The sequence below is a fragment of the Ruditapes philippinarum genome, unplaced genomic scaffold, assembly GCF_026571515.1.
Source record: "Ruditapes philippinarum isolate M1 unplaced genomic scaffold, ASM2657151v2 ctg1690_1_1_1_1, whole genome shotgun sequence".
NCBI lineage: Eukaryota > Metazoa > Mollusca > Bivalvia > Venerida > Veneridae > Ruditapes > Ruditapes philippinarum.
The window spans coordinates 165,759-192,601 of record NW_026856982.1 but is presented as its reverse complement, the minus strand read 5'-3'; the positions used below and the strand labels follow the sequence as shown (position 1 = coordinate 192,601).

Here is a 26,843-nt window from a genome sequence, read left to right as displayed (position 1 = left end):
CCCTAATGTGTAGATGGTAGTAGAGGAAGGAATTTTTGCTGTGACCAAATTTAACAGAATTATGGCCCTTTGTTGATTTTTTCACTATATACCATATAGAAATTTTGTGAACGCAACTCCTCTTAAACCGGATGGCAGATTTTGCTTAAACTTCCAGGGATGAACAACCCTAATGTGTAGATGATAGTAAAGGAAGGAATTTTTGCTGTGACCAAATTTAACAGAATTATGGCCCTTTGTTGATTTTTTCACTATATATACCATATAGAAATTTTGTGAACGCAACTCCTCTTAAACCAGATGGCAGATTTTGCTTAAACTTCCAGGGATGAACAACCTTAATGTGTAGATGGTAGTAAAGGAAGGAATTTTTGCTGCGACCAAATTTAACAGAATTATGGCCCTTTGTTGATTTTATTCACTATATACCATATATATGTTGTCAGTGGGGGCATCCGTGTCCTTTGGACACAGTTCTAGTTTACTGTTACTTCCTTATTTTTTAAGGGATCAACCTCATACTTCAAATATATGTACCTTATCATTATCCCCATCTTATGTGACAAGGTTCATAACTCTAGCACCAATAGTTTCAGATTTATCTCCCCTTGAACTTAGAATTTTCCTCAAAAAGTACTATTTCTTACTGTTTCTTCTTTATTTCGTAAGGGATCAACCTCATACTTCAAATGTATTTACGTTATCATCATCCCCATCTTATGTGACAAGGTTCATAGCTCTAGCACCAATATTTTCAGATTTATCTCCCCTTGAACTTAGAATTTTCCATAAAAAATATTTTTTTTACTGTTATTTATTTATTTCTAAAGGGATCAACTTCATACTTCAAATATGTTTACGTTATCATCATCCACATCTTATGTGACAAGGTTCATAACTCTAGCACCAATATTGCAAGAATTATCTCCCCATAAACTTAGATTTTTTTACTAGAAAAATGTTATTTTTTATTATAACTTTTTTATTTTTAAAGGTATCTACCTCAAATTTCAAATACTTATTCCTTATCAACAATTACATTTTATGTGACATTGTTCATAACTCTTGATGCAATATTTACAGATTTATCTCTCTTTGAACTTAGGATTTTCTTTAAGAAATATAATAACTTCTTTTCTTTTTAAGGTATCTACTTCAAACTTCAAATATATATTTCTTATCATTACACAAATGTTGTGTGACAAGGTCCATAACTCTAGCATGACTATTTCTAGAATTATTCCCCTTGATCTTGGAATTTATGTTAACAAATATTATTTTTTTACTATAACTTAATACATAATTATACATAATTGATTTTTCTTTCATAGTTTTGTCCTCCTTACTGCGTCCAGTATTTTATTAGTCGAGCTTCGCTGTCTCCTGTGACAGCTCTTGTTGTATAATCCACTGATGTGTACATGTAATTCTTGCATATCAGACATTATTATCTGCTGTTTGAATACCGGTGCTTAAGGAAAACCTGTATCAGGTAACGGTTTAGCGGAAGAAGAAACAAAATAATAAAATAAATAACTTGATAATATTTTCAGAGGTGCCTGCTTTGTCTGAAATAATGCAGTCAGACGAGCATCTGACGTCTTCCTCCATCAGTAAAGCTGAAAAGTCGCCATTTGACCATAATATATTGTTCATGTGACTTAAAACACAACGTGAAGAAGAAACAAAATAATGAAATAAATAATATGATAATATTTTCAGAGTTCTACGACCTCGGACACAGGTATACAGTTAGAGACTCGTTCAAGTCATAGACTAGCTGAAGACAAGGACAATTATTTCAGAGATGGAATAAGGAAAATCGGTAAAAATATTTACTGTTTACTCTAACATTATGTAAATTTATCACAGTAATTGTATGAATTGAGGAACTTTTAAATTCTTTGTTGTATATGTTGTTTATATAGTGTGTCAGACACTGTTGTTTTTTTCACAAGGCTTTACTTTCTGATAAACCTCAAAAGGCTATACTTTCTGATAAACCTCAAAAGGCTATACTTTCTGATAAACCTCAAAAGGCTAACCTCAAAAGGCTATACTTTCTGATAAACCTCAAAAGGCTATACTTTCTGATAAACCTCAAAAGGCTATACTTTCTGATAAACCTCAAAAGGCTATACTTTCTGATACACCTCAAAAGGCTATAATTTCTGATATAACTTCGAAAGGCTATACTTTCTGATAAACCTCAAAAGGCTATACTTTCTGATAAACCTCAAAAGGCTATACTTTCTGATAAACCTCAAAAGGCTATACTTTCTGATACACCTCAAAAGGCTATAATTTCTGATATAACTTCGAAAGGCTTTACTTTCTGATAAACCTTGAAAGGCTTTACTTTCTGATAAACCTCAAAAGGCGATACTTTCTGATAAACCTCAAAAGGCGATACTTTCTGATAAACCTCAAAAGGTTTTATTTGATAAACCTTAAGTACTGTTGTGTCAAACTACCGGTATTTAGTATTGTCAGACCCTCTTTGTCAAATTATTTTAGTGTTCTAAGACCCTAATAATAATAATAATAATAATAATAATAATAATAATAATATCTTTATTATACCCCCACAAACGAAGTTTAGGGGGGGTATATAGGAGTCAGCTTGTCGGTCGGTCAGTTGGTCAGTCCGTTCGTCGGTCCACATCATGGTTTCCGGACGATAACTAGAGTTTGGAATGAGGTATTGTAATCAAACTTAGTATATAGCAACCTTATGTGAAAACTCTGGTTGGTATTGCATTTGGACCCCCTGGGGTCAAGGTCAAGGTCACTGTTACTAAAAATAGAAAAATGGTTTCCGGACAATAACTAGTGTTAGGAATGAGATATTGTTATCAAACTTGGCGCATAGCAAGCTTATATGAAGACCTGGGTTGGTATTGCATTTGGGCCCCCTGGGGTCAAGGTCACCGTTACTAAAAATAGAAAAAATGGTTTCCGGACAATCACTTGACTTAGGAATGAGATACTGTAATCAAACTTGGTGTATAGCAAGCTTATAAGAAGACCTTGGTTGGTATTGCATTTGGACCCCCTGGGGTCAAGGTCAAGGTCACTGTTACTAAAAATAGAAAAATGGTTTCCGGACAATAACTAGAGTTAGGAATGAGATATTGTTATCAAACTTGGCGTATAGCAAGCTTATATGAAGACCTTGGTTGGTATTGCATTTGGGCCCCCTGGGGTCAAGGTCACCGTTACAAAAAATAGAAAAATGGTTTCCAGACAATAACTTGACTTAGGAATGAGATACTGTAATCAAACTTGGTGTATAGCAAGCTAATATGAAGACCTGGGTTGGTATTGCATTTGGACCCCCTGGGGTCAAGGTCAAGGTCACCGTTAAGAAAACTAGAAAAATGGTTTCCGAACAATAACTAGAGTTAGGAATGAGATATTGTTATCAAACTTGGTGTATAGCAAGCTTATATGAAGACCTTGGTTGGTATTGCATTTGGGCCCCCTTGGGTCAAGGTCACCGTTACAGTGTTACAAAAAATAGAAAAATGGTTTCCAGACAATAACTTGACTTCGGAATGAGATACTGTAATCAAACTTGGTGTATAGCAAGCTAATATGAAGACCTGGGTTGGTATTGCATTTGGACCCCCTGGGGTCAAGGTCAAGGTCACCGTTAAGAAAAATAGAAAAATGGTTTCCGAACAATAACTAGAGTTAGGAATGAGATATTGTTGTCAAACTTGGTGTATAGCAAGCTTATATGAAGACCTTGGTTGGTATTGCATTTGGACCCCCTGGGGTCAAGGTCAAGGTCACCGTTACTAAAAATAGAAAAATGGTTTTCGGGCAATAACTAGAGTTTGGAATGAGATATTGTAATCTAATTTGGTGTATAGGAAGCTTATATGAAGACCTGGGTTGGTATTGCATTTGGACCCCCTAGGGTCAAGGTCACCGTTACAGTGTTACTAAAAATAGAAAAATGGTTTTCGGACAATAACTAGAGTTAGGAATGAGATATTGTAATCAAACTTGGTGTATAGCAAGCTTATTTCGAGACCCCAGATGCGATTACAATTAATTGAAATATTTCTTTGTACACAGTTGATAGTTTGTGTTCAAATTTTTTTTCAGACTACTTTTTTTTCCAAAAGTTCAAGTTGCTGGTGGGGGTATTAATCACCTTCAGTGATAGGTCTAGTTTAAAGAAGGTTACACATTAAGAACATACAATAGCAATCATATATATCTTATTTCCAATGTGGCCTTCTGAAATAGAAAACAACAACAACAACCCTCTTATTTGTTTAACAAGCATCTGATAACAAATGATGCATATTGAACTCTGACATAAATGATATTATTCTCTTTTATTTGATTTCTTTCGCTGACTTTAATAGGAGTAGAAATCTCTGGAGTTGAAAAATAATTCTCCTTGATGTTTTTACTTTGCCATAATCTTGAGTTATCAATCATTTACTGCCACACAAAATTTTGGTGTTTTTTTGCATCTTTTCTGGATGAAATATAGGAAAACATGGCTGCAGATCTTTGTAATGACAGTGCCTTGTTTTCAAAGAATTTGTTTTTTTTTCTAGAATGAGTTCTCTAGTAACTTTAAATGATTCCTTAAGCTACAATATGCAAGTGCGTGATGAATTATTCAGTGAATTCTAGTAGTGCATGAAAATCGTTCCTTCTACTTGAGGAATATAAAATATTAAGCTTCGAAATTCTTCTTGAAATAATGTTTCATTATTAATTCTGCAGTAGAGAGGATGGTAAATTACAATGAAAATGTAATAAATTACCGTAATAATTCTATTTAGCGCCCGGGCTTTTATTAGAATCATAGACTTTTCGAAAGTTGGGGATGGGCGTTAATTGGAGACGCATCTTCATAAGACAAACTAATTTTCTAAGCAAGGCTTTATAAATCCACTCGCCCCTCATAACTATAAGAAGAAATCGAATCCGAAGATAGAGCGGATGTTGATTTATAATTGCAGACAACGCTAAAGTCGATTTCGGTATCGTAACGTACCGGCTAAAGTCTGTTCTTTTCCGCACTTTAATACCGTGCATGTAGAGTCCGGTATCCAAGCACGGGAATAAAAAATGAGCCTCAGGCATTTTTACTGCAAAAATATTATGATTTTTCCCAACGAAATATTTATGTAAGGTTACCAATTAACTCTGTAATCTGGGATGTTCTATACAATTCAAAAAGTCAATGTAATATTTCAAGTCCGATCATTATGCATTTTTTACCCGCCAATATAATTGTTAAAAAAAGTAAGAATAGTTCTGACCGATTTTACTGACACAAGCATATATGTTCTTAAAGGGATTGATGTGCCCGGATTTTGATATAAAAAGACAATCGCTATTGTTCAAAATAATTTTAATCAGAACTAATCTCCCATGTTGGGCCCCAATACATTGAACCACGCACGTTGACCTTGCTGACGTAATGAAATAGGCGCGTGAGTTTTGGCATCTCGGAATGGTTATTTTTTATACATGTATATATTTCTTATACACAAAACACATTGAATTATGGCAACACCTATGCTTGTGTCTATAAAATCTGTTATTAAGGGATATCACGTTTACAAATATACATGCCCAGTCGGAACTATACTTCATGTAATTATATGTAATTTGGAACCAGAAAATGAACATAGTGATAGCGCAATTATCGTAAAAAATAATGGATCTCTTGTTGGACATATACCGGAGGGATTATGTCAGCCTCTTACAAAATTATTCAAAGATGGACTTATTGTAGAAATCAGTGCCAAAATACTTGGAGAACCGCGTTCGTCATAAAAAGGAACTTTTGTAAAAGGTGGTGGCATTTAAATACCGTGTACATATAAACTTTACGGAAAAAAAGACAAAAAAGGGAAGTTTGTTCCTACGTGAAAACGGAAATAAGGAAACTTGAATTGTAAAGGTAAGCTCAACTGTACTCAAATCGGGGGATGGGCGTTTAAAAGGGGCAGTTAATTTTTCAAGTTTGGGCTGAAAAATGGCCGTTTTTTGTCTAAAATATGGGGGGTGGGCGTCTATTAGAGGATGGGCGCTAAATAGAATTATTACGGTATTTTTGAAGAGTCTCAAGCCACCTTTTGTACACAAACTTCTTTCAGTCATAATTACCACTTTAGTTTTGTTTCGTCATAATTTTATTGAGAGAATATTTGATACCTTTATTCATATGGTTGTTATTTGTCAGGTTTACATCATTGGTCAGACTATGATATTCTTGTTTTAAGATTTTGATTGCAGGGGTTTTTCCCTCTTGATTAGGAAGAGGCCTAAGCCCTTTTAATGGCTTTTAGTAAAAAGCTATGGATTGACTAGTCTATTTCATGTTATCGCCCCAGCTGATCTACTACATAAGAAATTGAGATTTTGTATTTTTAGGCTTTCAGACCTCAGTGGAGTTCCTTCAACCATTACTTTGTTAAATAAATGAAATTGTATTAATTATAAAGTAGCTAAAAGCTTACAATATAATTAACAGCCTCCACTTTCTTGGAGGCAAGTATGCATGGAGACCTATCATCGTTTTGTTTACCTTTACCACACTAAATATCACAAATGGACAGGTCCATCTTTCAATTTGGACAAAACCATTTATCATTTTTAGGGAAATTTTCAAAATAAGTATAGCTTGAAGAGCAAAAAGTGCTGACCTTGATTATGATCAAATAGCAAAGATGGCATGGCTAGAGTCATGTGGGTTGGAAATGTCACACGCAGCAGAGGATCTTTTTATGCTAGGAAACTGATGGTTCTATATACACTGTAATAATAATAAATATGCCTGTTCATGCCTGAAATAAATTGTACTGAGGGGCCACTTTACATCTTCATACCCTTAAGTAAAGACTAGAAACGTACTGAAATGACCTTTACTTAGCCCTAATTTGTTTTGAATATTGCTTTTTGGGGGGCATTCTTTAAGGTTTCAATTTTTAACCATTTTTATTCGGTGTTGATGTAACTTAACAAAACCCAACCAAACATCAATGTAAATTAGAATTAATTAAGAATAATTATAAAAAAACCACAAACAATAATCAGTATCATCTTCGTTTGGATCTAAATAATACAGTACCATAATTATTATCAGTGTTTTTGGTAAAATGCCTTTTGAGCCGCGCCATTACAAAACCAACATAATGGGTTTGCGACCAGCATGGATCCAGACCAGCCTGCGCATCCGCGCAGTCTGATCAGGATCCATGCTGTTCGCTTACAAACCCTATAACAAGTAGAGAAACTGATAGCGAACAGCATAGATCCTTATCAGACTACGCGGATGCGCAGGCTGGTCTGGATCCATGCTGGTCGCAAACCCATTATGTTGGTTTTGTCGTGACTCGGCTCATTTAAGGAATGGATATAACATACCAGCATCATAGAATAATATTCTCTTGATACACAAATAGATAATATATCTCTCTATAGTAATATATGTCAAGTCTGTAACACCTTAAAACTGATGGTATCCATGGAAAACTTGTTATCTAAAACTTAATAAATAATTTGCTTAGGATAGAAAATTTATTTTCTTGTATTATAAAAGTTTATTATTTTAGAAATATGAACTTGGAAGAAAAAAATATGAATGTATGATTTATAATTATTGCTATATATATACATGTAGTTGACTTGTACATAAAAATACAGAAAGTTTAGTCTTTGACCTACTTTTTTGCCTATTTGGATAAATGAAAAAGCTTAGATTTGAAATTTCTGCTTAATTATTTCCGTAAATTTTTCTTTGTGAATAAGTGTGTATTTGACTCTTAAGTTTATTCCATGATATAATCGCTACAAAAATCTTAAACTGAGCCCTGACTGCTTTCTCTTGTTAGCTGTTTAATTTATATCAGTATTTAAAACGTCAAATAGAAGAACTTATGGAGAAAAGTGAGGGTTTTTAGTTTCTTGAAAATTTTGAATGTCAACTTTAGATTCAATGTTGTTTATATTTAGACCAGACAGCTATACATAATAATATAATCAAGATTTCCCTTGTATCAGATATTTTTTTAATGGTGTTTACAATTTGTTATTCTATAAACTGATGGGATTTTTGTTATGATGATATTTTAATACAATCTAAGATGTGGTAATACACTATAGCCTATCTGCTGTTTTATTCCTATACATTTACAGTTATCTGACAATACATTTATATTAAGGGAGGAAAAAGTTACGGTTCTGGTAACTTATCCCTTGATATGTTTTGCCACCTATGTGACGTGACTGTTGAGGAAAATTATCTCCCCTGATATTTTTCGCCACCTATGGGACGTATAAAAGTGGTCAATATCAGATAAACCATTAACTAAATTAGGCAGCACATTTTCTGCTATATTTACAGAATAAAAAGTGAGGAATAGCAAAATCCTGGAAATATCTGGTGTCCTCGGGGAGTTCTTAATGCAAGTCAATAGAATATATGAGCCGCGTCATGACAAAACCAACATAATGGTTTTGCGACCAGCATGGATCCAGACCAACCTGCACGTCCGCGCAGTCTGATTAGGATCCATGCTGTTCGCTGTCAGTTTCTCCACTTGTAATAGAGTTGATAAGCGAACAGCATGGATCCTGATCAGACTGCGCGGATGCGCAGGCTGGTCTGGATCCATGCTGGTCGCAAAACCATTATGTTGGTTTTGTCATAACACGGCTCATATTATGATATACTGAGTATATTTAGTAGGCAGGTTTTGAGGCAAGCCGCTTTATTTACTTCACATATTATGAATTCAGAGATGTTTTTGACCGAGCTTGACCAAATCCCAAACCTGATTTATTGTTACGCAGGAAAAATAGTTCCGAATGATGAAACTAAAAAACTCATTGTAAATGATATTTGTTTTCATATACATGTACTGTGATGCATATATATATTAAATGATGATTTTATGTTATGTGTGTTCAGTTATACTGACTAAACAATGGAATAAGTATAGGTTAACTTTGTTCACTTAGGTTCAAACTTAGTCAAGACTTAGGACTGAGGTCATAATTGATATCCTTTATATAAAGTTATGCTCCACAATCATTAGATATGAACTTGTGACCATGGCAGACCTGAGGTATATTGACTATAGGGAACAAAACGCTTCTCCTCTAGACAGTAAAGCCCCTCAAATTTTGAACACACTTCACCCATCAAAACATTTTACAACATCATCCCTCACTTTTTCTAGGTTAAAATATTTCAATATAATACCTTAATGAAGTGTAAATCAAACTCTTGTGTACAACACTAATTGTTCCCAATTAGTATCTATCCAAGACAAACTCTGCTTCCATTTAACACTTAAAACTCTAAAAATTAAGCCTTTATAAACTGAAAAGCTGAAAAATAACCATTTCTGTGTCTATGTAACTTAATAATGTAAACAAAAAAAACCAAAACAAAACAATTTATAATATGATTTCGTCTGAGATGCTATTATTATTTACTAAGTGACTTCTAAGAGTAACAAATTGGGTATCATAATGTCTGATACAAAAATCACACTAATGGCAGTGTTATATTTCTTGTATAGATAGTTTTATCACTGGTAACTTAATAATGCTTCTGAATTTCTTAAATGGACTTTTCCAGCTTTAATTCTTTGGGGTGTGATTTTGGCACTCAGTCTTTATACATTAATTTTTGTGATACTGAAGGACGATGAAAGCTTTGTAATGAGAAACCAGCTAATGATGTAAAGACTGGGCAGCTTTGAAATGACAGACTGACAGACAGACCAGCAGATGGGCTCGGTACTAATTAATTGGTTAAATTAAGGGCAGCAATGTGCCAAGTTTAAAATATACCTTTCATCCATTCTTGCACTACTGTGTCTGTGCTGATTTTGTTTCAGGCACCAATCAACTCCTAGTGCAGGGACTTTTACTTGGATTTTTACCAATTTTACCATGTCCACCAGTGAGGCTTTTTAAAAATGTTTGAAGTTACCAGGCATGGCTATAAATAGATTTGATTGGTTAGTTTCTGCTAAGACATCATCGCATGCTAGCATTATTTAGTGCTGTCACTATGTCATACAGTATAAAATAGACTTACTTGGGAATTAAGAATATTTGGGTTTTTTCCTAGCTGATCCGTAGTTACAAACAAATTTTTTTTTCAGCTTTGAAAATAAGTGAAACAGGTTGACTTATTTATTGAGAAATGAAGTGCACTACGGTGAAGCTATAATGGTCAAAGTTAGTTTGTACCTACAGATTAGCTCGGAAAAACCCACATTTGCCGAGTTCCTGATAATGTCTATTCATACATTAGTCATGTACTAATATTATACCCTTCAAAGTCAATTGTGAAACAAATAAAATAGTGAAACTGTACTATAAATTTACAATAAAAATGTGAAAATTATAGATAATTATAGTTTAGCAATGGTTTTAAAAATGTCAGTAAATTTTAATCCTGTCTTGAGTTTTAATTCTATGATTTTCAATCAATTATATTATAATTATATATACGAAAAAAAGATAAATAAAATGCTGCCAACTGAGATCCACTGAATTAAAGGATTAAGTTATTGATTTGAAATCACTGCCTGGCTGTCAATGAGTTGAAAAAAACAAGGTTCATTAACTTTTCCCTCACATTTGATAGCACTTCATCAGATAAGCAGGTTTTTGCTTGCATCAGCAATTTTATTAGTGATAGATGCTTGATATAGCCATCAGCCTAGAGTGTTAATGATTGATCAGAGAAGATACGTTTTTCTTAATATTGATTTTGAAAACTGATTTAATCTGCATGAGAAATTAAAAAGAAAATTAATAGAATAGCTAAAGGTGCTGTGAGTAATTATATGTACCATAATCTCTTCTAATATAAACCTCAAATATATACCTTATCTCTCTTAATATTTACCTCAAATATATACCATATTTCTCCTAATAATTAACCTCAAATATATGCCATATTTCTCCTAATAATTAACCTCAAATATATGCCATATTTCTCCAAATAATTAACCTCAAATATATGCCATATTTCTCCTAATAATTAACCTCAAATATATGCCATATTTCTCCAAATAATTAACCTCAAATATATGCCATATTTCTCCTAATATTAACCTCAAATATATACCATATTTCTCCTAATAATTAACCTCAAATATATGCCATATTTCTCCTAATAATTAATCCCAAATATATATCATATTTCTCCTAATATTAACCTCAAATATATGCCATATTTCTCCTATTAACCTCAAATATATGCCATATTTCTCTTATATTAACCTCAAATATATACCATATCTGTACTAAATAAATATAAACCTGAAATACATTACCATATAACTTATGATATAAACCTTAAATATATATACCATATCTCTACTAATATTAACTTGAAATACATTACCATATCTCTACTAATATAAACCTCAAATACATAACCATATTTCCTCAAATATATATACCATATTCTACTTAAATAAACCATACCTCTACTTATATATTCCTCAAATATATATGATACCTCTACTTATATAAGCCTCAAATATATATCACATTACCCTAATATTGACCCTCAATCTCTCATAATATTAACCTCTAATTTATAGTATATTTGTCTTAAGAAACCTGGCATCATAACTTACTTGAAATGAAAAATATGAGTTGGGGTGGCTGTTAAATAAAGAGGGTTGCAATATTTTAGTATGAGTATAATATATAATGGGTGAAATTCAGTATGGTTGTTATTATTAATCTAATATAAATAAGTTATATTGAAAGTAATACTTTATCAAAACTAGAGTGTTTTTTGTTGGGCCTTGAAAAAGGAGGTTACTTTTGTGGGCAGCGTGTTCGTTGTCGGCGTCCCCTAGTCTAAAGCTTGTCCGGAGCATAAACTCAGTCACTTTAAGTCGGATTGACTTCAAACTTGGTATGCATGCTTTTTTCAATAACCCAAAGTGCAGTGCACAAGGACTGTACTCTGCACTTCTTTGATTTTTGAGTTTTTATTGCCCCTTTGTAAATTTTTCATACTTTAATTTTGTCCGGACCATTTCTCCTAATGTATAAAAGCTATGGACTTGAAACTCCATAGGATGATAGATCTCATTAAGAAGAAGTGCAGTGCACAAGAACTGGTACTCTACATTTTTATTTTTATGAGTTTATTGCCCTTTGTTAATTTCATACTTTTTTTTTGTCCGGGCCATTTTCCGAAAGTATAAAAGCTATGGTCTTGAAAACTTCATAGGATGATAGATCTCATTAAGAAGAAGTGCAGTGCATAAGAACTGGTACTCTGCGTTTCTCATTTTTTTGAGTTATTGACCATTGTTTATTTTCATACTTTATTTTTGTCAAGGCCATTTCTCCTCAAGTATGAAAGCTATGGACTTGAAACTTCATAGGATGATAGATCTAATTTAAAAAAAAGTGCAGTGTACAAGAACCGGTACTTTGCATTTCTTAATTTTGAGTTTTTACCCTTTATTAATTTTTATACTTTATTTTTGTCCAGGCCATTTCTCATAAATTATAAAAGATATGGACTTGAAACTTCATAGAATGATTGATCTTATTGATAAGAAGTGCAGTGCACAGAAACTGCTGCTCTGCACCTATTTTTTTTTGAGTTATTGCCCTTTGTTAGTTTTCATATTTCATTTTTGTCCTGGCCACTTCTCCTAAACTATATTGTTCACAAGGCGACGCATCCGACTCGCGGAGTTCTAGTTTTTTCCATACAATATGGAAGTAATGCTGTTACATTTTGTACTAAAATTTTATTTGAGTATCTGTTATTCTTCCAATGTACAAATAACAAAGTTTTGTTTACAGTAATGGACTTTGTATTAAAAGCTGAAATCAATCATATCATGTTATTTTTGTTTGCTGAAATGAAAGCTTTTAGTGATAGAACATATCGTATGCTCTATGTAATAGAAAAACCAAATGATGAGGGAAATGTGAAATAAATTCCAGAAAAAATCTGTGGAACAGTAATGGAACTGACCTTAAAACAAGGTTATGTGTTTGCTTTGGCTTTTAGTTACTGAATTTTGATGATATCAGATGATGCTAGCGTGCTATAGGCACTTAAATGGGCAATACTGAGGTTAAAATTAAGATTAAATGGACTATGATAAGACATGGCTGGGACGGTGCATTGTACTGGGCTATGATGGTTGACTGCATTGGGCATATTGGGCTATGACAGTGGGCATATTGGGCTATGACATTTGACTGCAGTCAGCTTTGATGGTGGACTTGGCTAAAATGATGGAAGACTGGGGCTATGACTGTTGACTGCAGTGGGCTAAAATGACAGTGGACTGCAGTGGGCTTTGAGGATACATTGGGTTTAAATGGCATTGGACTGCAGTGGGTTATGATAGTAGACTAGACTTTGACAGTGGACGTACTTAGCTATAGTGGGCTATGACTGTGTAATTAATAATACTCATAAATTTTAGGATGCCATGTCAAAGGGCAGGTAGACCTAAAATTATTATTAAAATTATTAAAGTTATTCCTTCTAACTTATTGGTCCAGGCAGTAATACCTGAAAGAATAAAAATCTCAAAAAAAAAATTTACAGCCATTTCATATACATAAAAAACACCTCCGTGAAGACAACTTTATTTACAATGAAAAATTTTGTATATTTTGTTACATAAAGTTTTGTTTTGTTTTATTACACAGATTTTTTACTGGTGTACGAGGAGGACACAGATAAGTCACAAGGGTTACAGACACAGAAAGGTTCACTTGATCATAAAAGATACAAATTCCTGGAAAGTTTGAGAAAAACTGGCCTAGAAATTGAAGAGGTGAGTGAAGGATATCTTTTTTAGGAGACATTGGTACCTTTTTAGCTCGACTTTTCTATGAAAAGGGGAGCTATCCTACTCGCCCCGGCGTCGGCGTCGGCGTTAGCGTTGGCGTCACACCTTGGTTAAGTTTTTCGTACCACCCCACTTTATTTCAGAAGTATTACAAGTATGGCTTTGAAACTTACCATACTTGTTCACCATCATAACCTCCATCTACAGACAAGAGTACATAACTCTGTCAAGGTTTTTGACAGAATTATGGCCCTTTTTTGACTTAGAAAGTGTATTGAGCTTGGTTAAGTTTTTTGTACCACCTCACTTTATTTCAAAACCATTGGAGGTATTGCTTTGAAACTGACCATACTTGTTTACCATCACGACCTTCATCAACAGACAAGAGGACATAACTCTGTCAAGGTTTTTGACAGAATTATGCCCCTTTTTGACTTAGAAAATACATTGAATATGGGTAAAATCCACTTATTGCCTTAACCCTTTGAGATATTGCTTTGAAACTTTTAATGCTATTTCACATCATTACCCCCATCTGTACGCAAGAGAAGGTAACTCTGTCAGGGATTTGTTTTAAAAATTAAGGCCTTTTATCGACTTAGAATCTTGGTTAAGTTTTTTGTACCAGTCAACTTTTTGACTGAACTGGTTGAGATTTTAAATTGAAAGTTGGGATACTTGTTTACCATCATGGTCCCAAACATGGGCAGGAGAAGGTAATTCTGTTAAGGATTTTATTTGAATTATGGCCCTTTTTGACTTAGAAACTCAGTTAAATTTTCATTCTTGTCCACTTGTTGACCTAACCATTTGAGATATTACTTTGGAAGTTGGAGTTCTTATGTGCCATCATGAGACCTATCTGTAAGCAAGAGAAGATAACTCTGTGAAAATGTTTCTTGATTTGTACTTAGAAATTCCTAGTTAAAGTCTTGTGTGCCCTTAACTGTCAAAGTTTTGTTTTATAGGCAAGCACTAAAAAAGTCGAGCGCGCTGTCCTTCTGACAGCTCTTGTTTTCAACCCAGGGCCTAAAGTTATATAAAGACTTTTTTTTTAGCTCAAACCAGCACACAATGTACACTGACCAATGGAATTCCTGAGATTTGAGACAGACCTCGGAAAAAGTAATATAACCGCTAGGTTTGGTTTTCCCTGTGGAAATCTTTCCATGTGGAGATCTAGATATTTTACTGGGGAATGTTGGCAGCAGTGGGCAGATAGTCATGAACTATGTGCAACTCCTCAAGGGGTCATTATCCTCTTTCATTTCTGAGAGATTCCTTCAATAATGTCACATCACGATTGTTATAAAGTGACTTTTAATAATGGCTCTTCCCAAGTGCATATTGGCAAGATTTTATGATTAAATCATTGTCAGTAAAATTGCAGTTTCTTTGGAGGTTCTTTTTGGAGGAAAATGCCAATTTCCTATCATAAGTTAAAAAGTTTTTATTTTACCATTTTGAAAAGAAATGGTTTGAAAATCAAAATTATAACTCTTGAATGAGGTATTATTCAATTCATGTATTCCTATGTCTTCCTAACTAAGTTTTCAATTTACCCTGTTAAATATATCTAATTGATTTCAAGAGTCCTGCTTTGGAACTTAAAATGTTAACGAAGCTTAGCTTCCAAAAAGATAAGGGGATTTGGGTACCGTTTAACCGGGATGTTTTCATGGCTGTTTAATTTTTGAAAAGTCATCCTTTGGGAAATTTTTTCATTTATAAAATTAAAAAAAAGTTTTTTTTGGTTACAAAGTTTAAAAAATAATTCTCGTTTTAAAAATTTAAAAAAAAAACAAATTTCCCCAAAATCATCCCTATATTTGTTTTGGGAGAGGACAGTGAGGCACAAAACTATTTAGAAGTTAATTCTTTATGCCCGGGAAATTCTTTCTGTAACAAAGCTTCCCAATATTACATGTCGGAAGTCATTATTATGCATATGACATAACCATCTAGAAAACTGAGCCAAAAAGGAAAACCACCATCAGTTTCACTGCAACGATTAAACAAGCCCCAATTTTGGATACCCCAGACCCCTTAAAAATAAATAAAACAACGGATATAAACCCTAAAAAATGTCGGCATATAGGGGATGATATAAAAAATTTACTAGACCCACTGACAATTTAATGGGAATCCCATAAACCTGATATTCATCAGATTTATAGAAATTTTTCAGGATGGGGAGAGAATTTTAAATTTTTGTTTCCCAATTTTTTGGGCAACAAATCCCCTGCATGACAGTTTAATTTTTTTCCGCCATTTTTTTTGCAAAGTAAACATTTTATTTACTAAAAAAAGGCAATTGGGTTTTACAAAAAATTGTGAAAAAAGATTTAAAAATTTTGGAAAACGCTTACAAAATCGGGCTAAAAAATTAAAAGAAAATTTTCTAACTTTGTTTCCAATATTTTTTCAGGGGAAAAAAAAATTAATTTGTTTGTGTAATTTTTTAAAAAACAATTTTTATTGTTTGAAAATACTTTTTCACAAAAAAAAAAGAAGATATTTTTTTTTTTTTTTAAAATGTGTAATAATGAGCTTTTTATTTGACTGAATAAGTACTGGAAAACCTTTAAAACACAGGTATTTTTATGACTGGAGAAAAAAATTTAGTTTGAATTAATGGGGATGATATTTCACAACAAATTTGGGTTTCAAATTTGGTTGCTAAAGGGTGTTTTTTTTCCCTTTTTCTCCTTCTCTCAAAAGGGATTGTCAAGTTAGCTTTCAACGTTTTCAATTCTGCATTGAATTTCATTTTCTTATTGTTAATTTAAATTTTTAGACAACCAGGCTGTTTACACATTTTTTTCCCTTTCTTTAGTTTTTTTAATAGAAAGGGGCACCAAAACACGAGGCAAATCTGTTTTTGTACGAGGGTGAAAACCCCCCCCCCACTTCTTTTGATGCTACCCCTTTCTTTTGGTTGTCACTGTAAATTTTAATTAAACCCAGAAAAAAATGAGCCAACCCAAGGGGGCATGATCGGGATTGGGGTAACTAATACCTGCACTCCAGTTAACGCACTGCAATTGTAATACATTATGACATGGGTTTTTTAAACCCTCTGAAATTTTTTAACAGAAAGGCCCCCAAAACCCTATGATACAATTATATTTTAATAATTCCCCATGAATATCTTTTCACTTTTTGTTTCAAATTAGCAATCTTTTAAAATCTGACATTTATTTTTTATTATGATGCCTGATCTTAGTAAATATCTCACAAAAAAATTTTTATATGGGTTAAAATAAATTTTTTGGGAAAACACTTCATGAAATATAATGGAGATGATACTAGAAATTTTCCCTTTAAAATTTGATCAGCCGCCCCCACCATTATTTTCTTTTTGGTTTTGGGTTTAATACTGTCATTGTAAATTTTTTTTAAAACAGTTGGAATTTTGTCTGTCTGTTCTTTGACTGATCTATAATTTTATTTGACGGGCAAAATTTTTTAATTGAAATGCTTTTTGCAATAAACAATTACACCCTTTAAAAACAAAACAAACTAATGCTCAGTTAAAAATTTCCCCCACTTTTAATTTACCCATTTAAATTGGGAAAAAACGATTTGAACAATATTGGAAAGTTTAAAAGGGTAATGTGGAAAATCTAAAAAAGGGATTTTGGAAAAGGTTTTTTTAGAGCCCCCCCCCAAGGGATAAAATTGGTTTTGCCCCCCTATTCGTTACTTTCAAGGGTTTCCCTAAATGTATAAACCCCAAAAAAAAGTAAATGAGCCACGCCTTGACAAAACCAAAAAATGCGTTTGCGACCAGCGGGGATCCGGGAACCAGCCTGGTTTCCCCCGCGGGGTTTGATCAGAACCAGGCTTTCGTTTAAAACCCCAAAACCCAAGTAGAAAAACTGATACGAACAGCAGGGATTCCTGATCAGATTTTGCGCCAGGTTTGGTCTGGATCCATCTGGTTGCAAGTCCCCAATTTTTTGGTTTTGTCATGACGCGGTTTAAAAAATTTCATTCCGGGAAAGGGGATTTGAAAATGATTAATTTCAAATATAAATTACAATATTTATTTCAAAATGAAGTTCGAAAAAAAATGATTTGGGTTAAAAATTTAAAAAAAATAAAAATTTTAAAGCATAAGTTTGTCGGGTGTTTTGCTTTTTTTATCATATGACAAACATATATATATTTTTTATACTTTAATTTAAATTGAAAAACATTTGGAAAAAAGGGCATGTAAGTTATTTTGGGTTTCACCCTTTGGACAAGATAGGTTCCCAAGGGTTTTGGTATTTAACGGGCAAAAAAGTTTGGGTTAAATTTTCTAAATTAACCCTTTTGCCTGAGGGAAAACCCAATCGGTTTTTATATGGGCCCAAAAAAAAAGGGAGGGAAATTTAAAAATAAATTAAAAGGTTAATTCAAAAAAAGGGAAATTTTAAATTAAATTTTTTAAATAACTTTTTTTTTGGCAATGGTTAAGGGAATAAATGGGTAAAAGGGAAAAATAAAAGTTCATAAACACTCTCCTTTTTTAAACCTTTTGGGAACCCCCAACCGCAAAAATAAAAAAAGGTAAGACTACACTTTTAAAAAATTTTTGGTTTTTTTAAAAAGGGTTTAAAATTTCCCGGGATTTTTTTTTAACAAAAAGTAAAGCTAAAAATTTCCAGGGGTGGTGATAATTACCCAAACAAAAAAATTAAAAAAAAAAAAAAATTGAAAATTAATTTAAAAATTACATTTGAGGCAAAATTTTAATTTTTCAACAAAAAAATTTTTTTTGCATTTAAAAATTAACACAAAATTTAAAAATTTTTTTAAAATTTTCCACATCCCAAAAAAAGGTAACATTTTTACTGTTATACAGAAAAAAAATTTGACCATTTTTTTTGTTTCACTTTTTATTAATTTTAAACAAAAAATGGAAACAGGTAAAATTTGGTTATGCCCCTTTGGGGGACCCCTCCCCACAAAAAACCTTTATTGGGACTCTTTTTAGTATCTTTTTAAAATATTTTTTTCAACATATTCAATCCAAATGAGTTTTTACAAAACCCATTAAAAAACCTTATGACTAAAAACAAATAAAAAAAAAAACAATTTTTTTCCCTTTAAGTTTCCCAATTAAATTTTCTAAAAATTTGTTTTAAAACATGAAAAAAGGAAGTTTTTGCTTAAAATATTGAAGTTTTGTAAACTTTGGCAAAAATTTTTTTTTTTCATATGACCATAATTTTTTGTCACAGGGAAAAAAAATTAAAAAAAAATTTTTTAAAAAAATTTAATTGGGAAATTTGTTTAATGGCAAAATTTATTGTCCCCATTGGCCCCTTAAAAATTTTGTTGTAAAAAAAAAGGGCAAAAAAAAAAAATTAAAAAAAAAAAAATTTAAAAAAAAAAAAAAAAAAAAAAAAAAAAAAAAAAAAAAAAAAAAAAAAAAAAAAAAAAAAAAAAAAAAAGGGGGAAAAATTTTTGGTTTTTAAAAAAATTTTTTTTTTAAATTTTTTTTTTTAAAAAAATTTTTTAAAAAAGGGGTTTTTAATTGACTTTTTTAATTTTTTAAAAAAAAAAATTTTTTTTTTTTTAAAATTTTTGGTTTTTGGGAAAAACCTTTTTTTTTTTTTTTTTTTTTTTTTTTTTCCCCCCCCCCTTTTTTTTTTTTAAAAAACCCTTTTTTTTCATATTAATGTATTCAAAAATCTCATTTTCATGGAAATTTAATTCTGATGAAGATAAATATCTGATCATTTAAACTAACAGGGTCAATTTCCCCTAGGCCCTAACATTTTAGAAACCCGGAAACCCAGCATTGGTACACCATAAAAATTAATAATTCTGCAAATAATTTTTCATATGATGGCTTTCTATATTTACTTTAATGGTCTAAAAATATGAAATTTGCCATAAGGGTAAAGGGATTTAAAACTTTAAAGTTTAAAAAGGGGATAAGATATTTCCCTGTTTAATGTAAAATGTCATTCTAAAAACCCAAAATCGACCCGGGGAAACCCAAAATTTACAATGATTTTTAGGGAAAATTTATCTTTGTTTACTTTTTTTTTGTGATAAAAAAATAGGAGTTCATGACACCCTTTTAGAAATAAATTATCCTTTTTAAGAAATTTGAATACCTCCTGCAGTAAAACTCTAGGGGAAATATTAAAAAGTTGTGCCTGAAGTACAAAATAATTTTTTAAGGGCCCCTTTTAAATTTTCAGCAAAGATTTTATTCATATAGTATATTAAAGGGGCATAAATTTTACATTGTATTACCTTTAATGGGGAAACCAAAAATGAAATTGCTTTGCCCCCCCGTACAGGGTCTCATAAAACTGTTTAAAAAGCTTCTTTTTATTTCCACCAATCAGGGTATTTTGAATTTAGTTTTTTTTTATCTGTCCGTCTTTTCTGGTTTTTTGGCCCTATCTTTTATTTTTTAGATAAAATTTTTAAAAAGTGGATTGGGCAAGTTGCAAAGAAAGATTCAGGTTTTCTATGTCAAAGGGTCAAGCCAAAATTCAAGGTCACCAAAATTAAAACTTTAAAAGGGAAATTTTTTTATAAAAATACATATTCCCCCGTAGGGGTATTGACAATAAATCTTTAAATTTCTTTCAAAAAGGTTTTAAAATAACTTTTCATAAATCAGGGGGAATGATGGGATTTTGTCAAACCCTGTATAAAAATTTTAAACCTCAAGGTCAAAAAGGGCAAGGTTTACACTTTTTACATCAAAGGGCTGGGAAATGATTTTAGTGGGTTAAAAGGGTGTAAATACTGATCCTTTCATAATTTTTTCATTTAAAGTTTTAAAAATTTTTTTATTTCCTCTTTTTTTTTCTTTTTTTAATCTCTAAAAGGCTATTTAAAACAATTTAATTTTTATTCATTAAAACTCACAGTTTTTTTCTGTTGGGTTACAAATTTCAAAAGGGCCCAAAGGGTTGGATGTTTGTTTCTATAATAATTGACAAAATTTTTCAGAAAAAATTTCAAAAGTTAAAATTTTTTATGGGAAAAATTTACAAAAATCTGGCAAACGTGCTGTTTTAAGCCCTAAAAACCATTGATGGCAATGTTGTATTTCCTGAATCCTGTAAAATACCGCATGTTGATGACTGAGAAAAGGTAATAAATTTAAGTAATATCAGGGATGATTTCCTGGGGGTTTTCTTCAATAGCAGTGATTTTAATGCAAAAAAAAAATGTAAAAGAAAAATTTGCAGGGGTTACCCCAATTTAAAGGGGAAACCATTGGCCAAACCTTAATAATTTTTCCTTTGAAATTCCCAAAATTTTCATAATGGGTTTCTTTTTAACAAAATGAAAAAGGGAAAAACAATTTTTGCAAGAATTTTTAAATGTTTTAAAAAAAAATTTCTAATTTATAACTCTGCCTTTCTTCTATTTATCCAGATTGATCTTTAATTTCTATTCCCGTTTCAAAAAATAGTTAAATTTAACCCTTTGGATTAACTTTAAAAAAGTAATTGCTATGACCCAAACCCCTTAAAAATTTAAAACCTTGGCCCCACGCCCCCACCTGAAATTTCAAAAATTTTCTAATTTCCTAAAAACTAAACAATTTTTTATTAGCCCCTTTTGGTTGAGAGGTTGCTGTCAATGGTTGAGGCATAAGAATTTCAAACCAACCCTTTAAACCCTGTGTGGGTTATTAGAAATTCTGGTGGGCCTCACTTTATAATTGCAACTTTAAAAGGGTCCAGCAAAAAGGTTTAGGTTTGTTTTTTAAAACCCCAGTGTAGCTTTGAAGTTAAAAAAAGTAACACCCAAAGGGATTTTAAAAACCCCAAAAAACATCTTTCCTGTTTAAAATGAAACCCCCACTGTGGGTTGGGGTTTAGGTGCTGAAAAAACAAAAACCCGAAAAAATTTTCATTTATAATAAAATTATTCTGTTTTATATTTATAGAAAAAAAGGGAAACTTAAATTTCCCAAACCAAAATAAGTAAATTTTTTATGTTGAATTTTTTTGGTGATAAAGAATAAAATAAAAAACACATTTTAAAGAATATCAACATGATTCTGTTTATAAGCTCTCAATATTGATTGAGGGTCTACACCCCGTCTTAATTTGGAAATGGTTAATTTAAAATTCCAAAAGACTTACCGGGGAAAAATTTAAAGTTTTTAAAAATTTAAATTTTTGGAGAAAACTGCAAATCCCCTGGCACAAAAGGACAAAAAAGTTTTCCTTTAAATGGACTGACATTTTCCCAGCTGATTTTCAAAGGGTTTTTAACACCCCCCTTTTTCACTGTGTTATGATTTAAACCCCTTTGCTAAAAAAGTTTGGGGCTGAGACTCAGTGATTTTTACCCCCTCATCCATTGAAAAACCAAAAATCAAAAAGGACATCATGGTCTGCATAGTGTTTTTCTTTTCAAGTCAGTCTTATTCAAATTTCTAGCAGAACTGATTCTACCTCTTGCAAACCAGTGCAGACCAAGATAGATTTGAACATGTCCTCTATCCCTTTACTGTCTATAGAGCAACAAGTAGAGATTTTGATGCAAGCATCTAGCGGAATAGAAAAAATGATTGTATTATCATAATAAAGAAAATATATTAAGTTTAATGGGTTCAAGTATAAAAAAAGAGGAACAATGAGTTGAGTAATGTTTTGCCAACTGAGGCTTGTAAGGCAAGTGCTATGCTGGTAATTCTGCTTGTAATTTTTTCTTTATACATATACGTTGTACCATACATTGAAATCCGTATAGGTTACTGTTCAGATTCAGATAATTACCGGGCTATTCCGATCATTCGGATTTTGCAAAGTGACGATGAAAATATATTGTTTAATTATTACTGAAACAATACAATTTTATTGTAAAATGTGTTGTACATCAATTGATGTGCTATCGAAAAAATATATAAATTTAGTTGAATAATACAAAAACGTATTTCCAATCGTGACATACGATTAAAATTAACGTCTTCAGTGGCGAAAACTATCGAACACAAAGATAGTTTATTATTTTTTTCTATGTACTCTGGGTGCGGATCTATCGGGACCCTGACGCATACCGTTTTTTGGAAACCTGCGTGCGGCCGACGGAATATACCGAAATCAACGATTACCATTATATATTTTCAAATGTTGGCCTCTTCTTAAGCATAACATTATTTTGGGAAAAATGTTCAACCCCTAAAACTAGGTTTGAACTTTCCTGTCGGAATGTTTTACAGAAAGGGCCAAGTAAACCCCTTTACCAAAGAAGAAAGGAAAAAGGTTTGATAAATGTATTTTTAATGTAAACAGGTTCTCTAAATGATCATAAAGTATGAACCTGATTTAAAAAATAACTTATGTAATTATCTGTACAAAATTACAATGATATAATCTTATCAAGTTACCAGACCATTAAAAGTTACCTGTCTTATCAGCAATCTGTAACTATTTATAGATTTTATAACGATATACAACATATATAAACATTGTAGTCACGTGATTCTTACGAAAGACCAGGGAGCATTTTGTTTATAATTAGATAAAATAATGTAATATAAAAGGGGTCTCATAAAAAAATAAACAACCAAATAATTCTAAAGTGTCATTTCAAATATCATTCATGATTTATATATTAATAAAATAGCAATGCTTGACACACAGAAAAAAGTAAAAGTATCTCTAATATTCAATGACTGATCCTTGGGGATAAGTTATTGATTTCATTTGATGAAAATTGTAATGTTGCTTTTTTAAGACGTAATATGTGCATATTTCATTCCAATGAGCAAAGTTATCAATATGTTTGATTTTTTGTGATTACTGAAAAATAATTGTTGTCTTTAACTGTTCAATGTTTGATATGCTTTTATTTTCAGATTTTAAGGGCTTCTCCTACCATAGGTATAATATTAAACTATTACAAATATTGTCGCCGGTTTCTACCGGCGACTAACAAGGCAGTGAAATGGATGGGCACATCTTAATGTCCTATTTTACGTTTCTATAGTGTGATATTAAAATGCTAAACAACCAAATGCAAATCTAGTATTGCCTAAATGTAACACTGCACAAATTGGAAGTCTGAAGCCTAGCTCTATACTGAAAGTTTATTATCATAAATTAGCAGTCTGAAGCCTAAATTAGCTCTATACCACAAGTGTATTATCATAAATTAGCAGTCTGAAGCCTAGCTCAATACTGAAAGTGTATTATCATAAATTAGCAGTCTGAAGCCTGGCTCAATATCACAAGTGTATTATCATAAATTAGCAGTCTGAAGCCTTAGCTCAATATCACAAGTGTATTATCATAAATTAGCAGTCTGAAGCCTTAGCTCAATATCACAAGTGTATTATCATAAATTAGCAGTCTGAAGCCTTAGCTCAATATCACAAGTGTATTATCATTAATTAGCAGTTTGAAGCCTCAGCTCTATACTGCAAGTAAATCATAAATTAGCAATCTGAAGCCTGGCCCAATATCACAAGTTTATTATCATAAATTAGCAGTCTGAAGCCTAAATTAGCTCAATACCACAAGTGTATTATCATAAATTAGCAGTCTGAAGCCTAGCTCAATACTGAAAGTGTATTATCATAAATTAGCAGTCTGAAGCCTTAGCTCAATATCACAAGTGTATTATCATAAATTAGCAGTTTGAAGCCTCAGCTCTATACTGCAAGTAAATCATAAATTAGCAGTCTGAAGCCTTAGCTCAATATCACAAGTGTATTATCATAAATTAGCAGTCTGAAGCCTAGCTCAATATCACAAGTGTATTATCATAAATTAGCAGTTTGAAGCCTTAGCTCAATATCACAAGTGTATTATCATAAATTAGCAGTCTGAAGCCTTAGCTCAATATCACAAGTGTATTATCATAAATTAGCAGTTTGAAGCCTCAGCTCTATACTGCAAGTAAATCATAAATTAGCAGTCTGAAGCCTAGCTCAATATCACAAGTGTATTATCATAAATTAGCAGTCTGAAGCCTTTGCTCAATATCACAAGTGTATTATCATAAATTAGCAGTTTGAAGCCTGGCTCAATATCACAAGTGTATTATCATAAATTAGCAGTCTGAAGCCTTAGCTCAATATCACAAGTGTATTATCATAAATTAGCAGTCTGAAGCCTAGCTCAATATCACAAGTGTATTATCATAAATTAGCAGTCTGAAGCCTTAGCTCAATATCACAAGTGTATTATCATAAATTAGCAGTCTGAAGCCTAGCTCAATATCACAAGTGTATTATCATAAATTAGCAGTCTGAAGCCTTAGCTCAATATCACAAGTGTATTATCATAAATTAGCAGTTTGAAGCCTGGCTCAATATCACAAGTGTATTATCATAAATTAGCAGTCTGAAGCCTAGCTCAATATCACAAGTGTATTATCATTAATTAGCAGTTTGAAGCCTCAGCTCTATACTGCAAGTAAATCATAAATTAGCAGTCTGAAGCCTAGCTCAATATCACAAGTGTATTATCATAAATTAGCAGTCTGAAGCCTTAGCTCAATTTCACAAGTGTATTATCATAAATTAGCAGTTTGAAGCCTCAGCTCTATACTGCGAGTAAATCATAAATTAGCAGTCTGAAGCCTAGCTCAATATCACAAGTGTATTATCATAAATTAGCAGTCTGAAGCCTTAGCTCAATATCACAAGTGTATTATCATAAATTAGCAGTTTGAAGCCTCAGCTCTATTCTGCAAGTAAATCATAAATTAGCAGTCTGAAGCCTAGCTCAATATCACAAGTGTATTATCATAAATTAGCAGTCTGAAGCCTAGCTCAATATCACAAGTGTATTATCATAAATTAGCAGTTTGAAGCCTGGCTCAATATCACAAGTGTATTATCATAAATTAGCAGTCTGAAGCCTAGCTCAATATCACAAGTGTATTATCATAAATTAGCAGTCTGAAGCCTGGCTCAATATCACAAGTGTATTATCATAAATTAGCAGTCTGAAGCCTGGCTCAATATCACAAGTGTATTATCATAAATTAGCAGTCTGAAGCCTTAGCTCAATATCACAAGTGTATTATCATAAATTAGCAGTCTGAAGCCTGGCTCAATATCACAAGTGTTTTATCATAAATTAGCAGTCTGAAGCCTTAGCTCAATATCACAAGTGTATTATCATAAATTAGCAGTCTGAAGCCTAGCTCAATATCACAAGTGTATTATCATAAATTAGCAGTCTGAAGCCTAGCTCTATACTGCAAGTAAATCATAAATTAGCAATCTGAAGCCTGGCTCAATTCTGCATTTGTGTTATCATAAATTTAAGCAGTCTGAATTCTGAGCTCAATATTGCAAGTGTGTTATCATAAATTAGCAGTTTGAAGCCTCAGCTCTATACTGCAAGTAAATCATAAATTAGCAGTCTGAAGCCTAGCTCAATATCACAAGTGTATTATCATAAATTAGCAGTCTGAAGCCTTAGCTCAATATCACAAGTGTATTATCATAAATTAGCAGTCTGAAGCCTAGCTCAATATCACAAGTGTATTATCATAAATTAGCAGTCTGAAGCCTAGCTCTATACTGCAAGTAAATTATAAATTAGCAATCTGAAGCCTGGCTCAATTCTGCATTTGTGTTATCATAAATTTAAGCAGTCTGAATTCTGAGCTCAATATTGCAAGTGTGTTATCATAAATTAGCAGTCTGAAGCCTTAGCTCTATACCACAAGTGTATTATCATACTAAAATGCATGTCATTCATGTTGCAGGTATTCAAAGAGTTAGTTAATTGATTAAATGATTGGACCATTATAAACATGATTTGATTTGATTTATATTCAACAGACATTTGTATTTGTTTTAAGTATCAAATTGTAGAGAACTTTTGATCACAGAAAATTGACAGTAAAAAGATATTTGTTTCCAAAACATACTTTAGAATGTTGGCGGAGACTTGGTGATCCTACCCTTGCAACCAGTGCTGACCAAAGTCGGAAGGCACATCATGGTCTGCATAGTGTTTGCTTTTCAAGTCAGTACTTATTTCGAATTGC

General features: G+C 32.1%; 1 protein-coding gene and 1 long non-coding RNA gene across 2 annotated transcripts in view; both read left to right on the top strand.

Annotated features, from left to right (window-relative positions):
* The window catches only part of LOC132748366 (anoctamin-7-like), an 87,962-nt gene that overhangs the window by 20,202 nt on the left and 40,917 nt on the right, over window positions 1–26,843 (top strand). Inside the window, 2 exon segments of the mRNA XM_060737954.1 lie at window positions 1,723–1,825; window positions 13,711–13,838. Of these exon segments, the coding sequence (XP_060593937.1) occupies window positions 1,723–1,825; window positions 13,711–13,838 (231 nt within the window).
* LOC132748355 (uncharacterized) lies at window positions 2,660–3,505 on the top strand. The gene is made up of 2 exons (XR_009628240.1): window positions 2,660–2,926; window positions 3,073–3,505. It is a non-coding gene; the product is annotated as an uncharacterized LOC132748355 (long non-coding RNA).